General features: G+C 39.6%; 1 protein-coding gene across 1 annotated transcript in view; it reads left to right on the forward strand.

Annotated features, from left to right (window-relative positions):
* Positions 1–1,424, forward strand: part of MCF2 (MCF.2 cell line derived transforming sequence) — a 61,200-nt gene extending 59,776 nt beyond the window's left edge. Inside the window, 1 exon segment of the mRNA XM_006767801.2 lies at positions 1,354–1,424. Within this exon segment, the coding sequence (XP_006767864.1) occupies positions 1,354–1,424 (71 nt within the window).
* Positions 1,425–5,817: the final 4,393 nt, after the last annotated feature.

A 5,817-nucleotide genomic window follows, 5' to 3' on the forward strand; every position in this document is an offset into this window, starting at 1 on the left:
ATTCATTTGCGGCATGTTTCTTTGTCTCTGCATTTTGGCTGCTTCCCTGTGTTGATAGAGTGGCTTTGTGTGCTAGGTGTCCTATAGGGCCCAGTGGCTCAGCCTCCCCAGTCATCTGAGGTGGACACTCTTGGTGCACCCCTTTGTGGGCTGGGTGCACAGTCTTGTTGTATTTAAGCCTTGATTGCTGTTGGTATCCCTGGGAGGAAATAACCTCCAGGCCAATTGACTGCGAGGACACGCTGTGTCTATAGTGGAAGAACTGCTGTTTTGGAGACACCTTAATGGGGGCAGAACTTGCTTCAGTGGGGCTTTGGTGCTCACTGAGTCTGCCTCTTGAGTGTGTCACTTATGGATGTGAGGAGTTGAAATCTGGTATCTGACCACTGGATATACTGGCTCCTGGATCTCCAAGGAGGTGCAAAGTCAGCTACTGCATGAGTCCACCCAGCAGGAGCTACAACGAGATCTGCAGATTTCTTCTCTTTGTGGGTAATTCATTTGTGCCGCCATGCACAGCTTGGGTGGGGTTGTGAATTAGGTGGGGTGGGGTCTCAGAGAATCACCCAGGCAGAGCAAACAGGCGATGGCTGTCCGTCAGCCATCAGCCGTCAGCCATCAGCTGTCTCTGGGTCTCCGCGTCTCTGTGTCTCTCCACCTCTCCGCATCTTCCCACGTCTCCGTGTCTCTGCTTCTTGGTGCCTCCGTGTCTCCGCATCCCTGAGTCCCCAAGTCCCATGCCCCCACAATAACAATGATCCCTGTGAGCAGCTCTGCGAGAGAGCCACCCTTGCTTTCCGACCCGCTGTCAGACAGTCCAGTTTCTCCCCATACAAATGTGGGTCCCCAGAGTCTCGCCAGAAACAAGTTCAGTGCAGTTAGGAGCTTGTATCTTCCTTCTGATTGAAAAAAACTGTGCACCCAGTTGCAGCCCGTTTCATGCGCCTCCGTGCCTCTGCTCTTGGCGACTCCACACCTCCTACGCAGTCTAAATGCACTTTTTTCTTTCCTTCTAGTTGTAGAACTTCCACTCAGCCAGCTGCCCCGTGGTTCTGGATGATAGCCATTTTGTGTTTTAGTTGTAGTTTTAATGTGGTTGTGGGGGGTGGCACATATAGATATATACCTTATGCCGCCATCTTGGTTCTTCTTGAATTTCTTGAATGAATTATTAAATTGTTCAGTTCTCTTCCATATTCCAAATTCAGACTGGTTTTTTCTCTGGTTATTTCAAGTCTGTGAAATTTAATGGGAATGGGTGTGTGTGTGCATGCATGCAAGTCATTGGTCTTCAAGGAAGGAAGAAGTGTGGCTTCTGAATGTTGCTTATATAAACTTTCTTTTATTCCACAGTTAAACAACAACAGCAACGTAATCAGTTAACTGAACAGGACCAGCTTTCTTCTCAACAGAATGATGAGTAAGTGATTATTCTTTAAGAAACATTACTCCCACAATCTTCTATTTTCCCTATGTAACATGAAGCAATGTAATTAAAGCATTTCAGAAAAAAACTACCTGCCCTTTTAGCAATAACACATCACATTCCATAAGGACACCTTTTTCTCAGTTCTGTCCTTATACTTGGAGACTGATAGTCTTTAATAGTTATTTAATTGTTCCCCTTGATGTTAAAAAATAATACAATAGTTTGGGGTAAACACAATTACAAATACTTTGTTCTCAGTATATTGGGGGTGGAGGGGAGCTGGCAGGTAGGCTGACCGTGGCTGCATGCATAGATTTCTCTTCAACATATTTTTGGACATCTTCAATCTCATCAGAGAAAGAGAGTTTAAGAATGGTAAAGGATTGGCAGCCTCTACTGGCCCACAGCTTTGTGGTCCCAGATAGAAACCACTTGCTGGTGACTTAGTTTCTCTTTCTATGTAGTTAGAGATGAGGTATGGATCTTGGAGGGATCAATGCTTGGACACAACCATGAAGTCTTTGAGGAAGGTAGCAGTCAAAAAAGATAGCACTGATGAGTGCTGGTTTAGAGATGTGGTCCTTGTATTTTGCCTCTAGGAATCTTAAAAAAATGGAGTTTCCACAGAACATTAACAGATATGCAGAAAGATTCATCACACTGATGCCAAAGCCTAGGCACAGAAATCCAATCCACATGTATCCTCTGACTGATAGAGGGATCATTGAATGACTTATTAATAATACCTTTTCTCTTTGTTGTATCATATCTTTCAGAGGTAGCTAAAATCAGGTGCAAAATATGTTGGCTCATCTGGAGCTTTAAGAGAAACATTTAAAAGTCACAGTGGAAGTCTTTATCTTCACAATACTCAATCTTTTGTCATATTATAGAAGTCTTTAGATTTCACGTAGTAATTCACTTTATATTAGCTGATAAAACTCAACAGTATTAATCAGAGTAAAGTTTTGTCATTTACATACATCTTATTTAATTGATTAAGGTTAAAAGTTCACAGAGCAACAGGGATTATTTTGTTTATATTTTTTCCAACATTATTAAGTTATGGTTGACAATTAAAATTTTATATATTTAAAGAGTACAATTTGAGGGTTTAAAGTACATATACATTGTGAAATATTCACCATAGCTAAGCTAATTTACATATCCATTGCCTCACACAGTTATCTTTGTTTGTGTGTTGTGCGTGTGTGTGTGTGTGTGTGTGTGTGTGTGTGTTTGTGTTTGTGTGTGTGTGGTAAGGACATTTAAGATCCACCTCTTAGCAAATTTCAAATATACAGTATTATATATTATGGGGATTTTAAGCAATATACCTGCTTTTGGTCAAGAAGGGAGTAATTTTTTCCCTTGCATATTAAAGAGAGGCCTTGCTGGTTTGGATCCTAGGATTTAAATTTTTATATGTTATGAACTATTACCACACAGACTTACATGAGGGAGAGTTAGCTCTGTTTGAATGGATTCTCAAGAGTATGTTCTTGATACATGGTATCAGTAGAACAAATACCGTTTTTAATTTCTAATTATTCTTTGGCTATGTAAAAGCTCACTTATTTTTATGTGTTTACTATTTCAGAAGGCAACAGCAAGCTTTTATAGTTCCCGAGATAACTAAATCAGAGCACACCAGCACTGTGGTAGGGGTCCATGAGGCAACTTCGACAGTTCAGGCAGAAGCAAATGCAGGTATGTGTCATGGTCATCAAAAGATTAGATTCATGATAGTGCAGATTCTTTTCTCTCATTGTTCGTTTTGAAAATCTATAAAGAAAACTAAATTAAAATATTTTTATAAGGCTTATATGTCTTGGATTTGCAAGATGCTGGTGGGCACTGCAGAGCAGTGATTGTCAAAGTGCAGTCCCTGCATCAAGAGCATTAGCATCACCTGGGAATTTGTAAGGAAGACGAATTCTCTGACTCTGCCTGGGACATTCTGAATCAGAAATCCTGGGAGAAAAATGCAGCCATCTGTGATGTATAGTTCTCCATGTGAGTGTTTCTGATGCATTTTCAGGTTTGGAAACCCCTACTACAAAGTGTAGATAGAAAGATGAATAAGCCAAAACCAGTTTGGCTCAGTGGATGGAGCGTCCGCCTGCGGACTGAAGGATCCCAGGTTCGATTCCAGTCAAGGCCATGTACCTGGGTTGTGGGCACATCCCCAGTGGGAGATGTGCAGGAGGCAGCTGATCGATGTTTCTAACTCTCTATCTCTCTCCCTTCCTCTCTGTGAAAAATCAATAAATATTTTTTTTTTAAAAAAGAAAGATGAGTAAAACACATATTGGCTTAAAGGAATGCACACTTTAACTGCCATAGATTTAACGAACAGAGTCATTTATACCTGGAAGAGTTTTTAATGCAAATGTTTTATTTACACTGATTTCAAACTATTTGTTTAATTCATCAAATATAGCATAGTCTGTGTGCCAGGAATTGTGTAAAGCCCTGGGCATAAAGTTTAAGATATACTCAGCTGCTATCCCCATGAAGCTAGGAAGAAAGAAAGATAATTCAACAAGCAGTTAAAATTAAATGAGGAAAGTATTTTGAAAGGAAAGTACAAGGTGCTGCAGAAGCATCCAGCAGGGTCACTTGAACAACTGTGGGATCAACAGCATAGCCCTCCCTGGAGAAATGCCTAACAGATTGCCTGTTATGCAGTAATGAAGTAATAAACTCTTCCTAATCTGGAAGAGTTCTCTACTAGTTGAGGAAAAACAAGTAATGATAACATTGCTCAACTTTCAGTTATCCATTTACAGGTCACTTCCATCAGCTCATTTGTGCTATAGCCCCCAGAGCAGTCAAGATGGAGCCTAGTACCAATGCCTTCATTTGACAGGTGTAGAAACCAAAACAGAGAAAGTTGACATTACTGTTATAAGATTACATGAACAGTTTAGTGTGGCCAAGTTGTGATACTGTTAATTCTCTGCTTACATTAGATTGCTTAATTTGTATCTTAACATGCAAGGCTCTTACATGACTTAGTCTCTGCCTAATAAGAGAGATAAGATAAGTAAAAAATATTACTAGATATAATGATATAAGGGCTAATTGGACCAATAAAAAGGCTATAGGAAATAATTTTGGAAGAAATTATTTTCTGTAAGAAGGGGTAAATATTCTCTAGAATATTATTTCACTTATTATTTTTATTTTTTATTTTGTTTGTTAATCCTCACCCAAGGATATTTCGCGCCATTGATTTTTAAAGAGAGTAGAAGGGAGGGGGAGAGAGTAAAAGAGGGGAGAGACACACACATCAATTGGTTGCCTCCCGTGCACATGGCCTGACCAGGGCCAGGATCAAGCCTGCAACCCAGATACATGCCCTTGACTGAAATTGAACCTGCAACCCTTCAATCTGTGGGCCAACACTCTAGCCATTGAGCAAAACTGGCTAGGGCTAATTTATTTTTAATAACTCTCCCACCAACCCCAACTTGAAACCATCCTAATAAGTAAAAGAAGTGATATTTCTGAAATATCAGCAATTCTAAAACAGTGCAATCTAATTGGAGGTTTTATTATAGGGAGATACTATTCTTGGACCACTGTAGACTTGCTTATTATAGTAAATTTTACTTCTCTCCTTTGTTTGTTCCTGCATTTATGTTTTTCAATGGACCAACACCATTAAGTAACTGCCACTCTCCATGTTTTTCTTATAGTTTGGACTGAAGAAATCTCTGAAGGCCCTGAGTCATGGTCAAACAACTATTTTTCCTCTTCCTATGTTGACAATGGAGAAGAAAGAACCTTACTGGTGAGTAATGACAAATTAAAATAAATAGAAACTCTTAAGGCAGTTTTACTGATGAAATAGGTGAAGTATGTAGGGGCATTCTTTTGTCAGTCTCCTTGTGGTGTATTCCACGGCCTAAAGTTTTAAAACAATTATGAACATTCAATAAGCACTTTACTCTTTAAGTAGAACTTATTTGTGCTATACATGGAGTTCCTACTGAAGTTGATGAAATGAATAGTCATCTATTCCAAGACTCTATACATTAACCAGTTTCATCTTTTTTTAAATTTCTTTATTGATTAAAGTATTACATATGTGTCCTTATCCCCATTACCGCCCCCATCCCTCCCACTCATGCCCTCACCCACCTGTTGTCTGTGTCCATTGGTTAGGCTTACATACAGTTTCATCTTTAATTAAACGTCACCACTGTGTTTTCAACCAAGGCATGTGAGATAAAATCAAAGAACAAAGAAGGGTCAAATATACTTTATATGCACCCCTATGTTCATAGCAGCACAATTAACCATAGCAAAGATCTGGAAACAGCCTAAGTGAACATCAGTAGATGAATGGATTAGAAAAACATAGTATATCTACACAATGG

This window comes from Myotis davidii, unplaced genomic scaffold (genome assembly GCF_000327345.1).
Source record: "Myotis davidii unplaced genomic scaffold, ASM32734v1 scaffold983, whole genome shotgun sequence".
Taxonomy (NCBI): Eukaryota; Metazoa; Chordata; class Mammalia; order Chiroptera; family Vespertilionidae; genus Myotis; species Myotis davidii.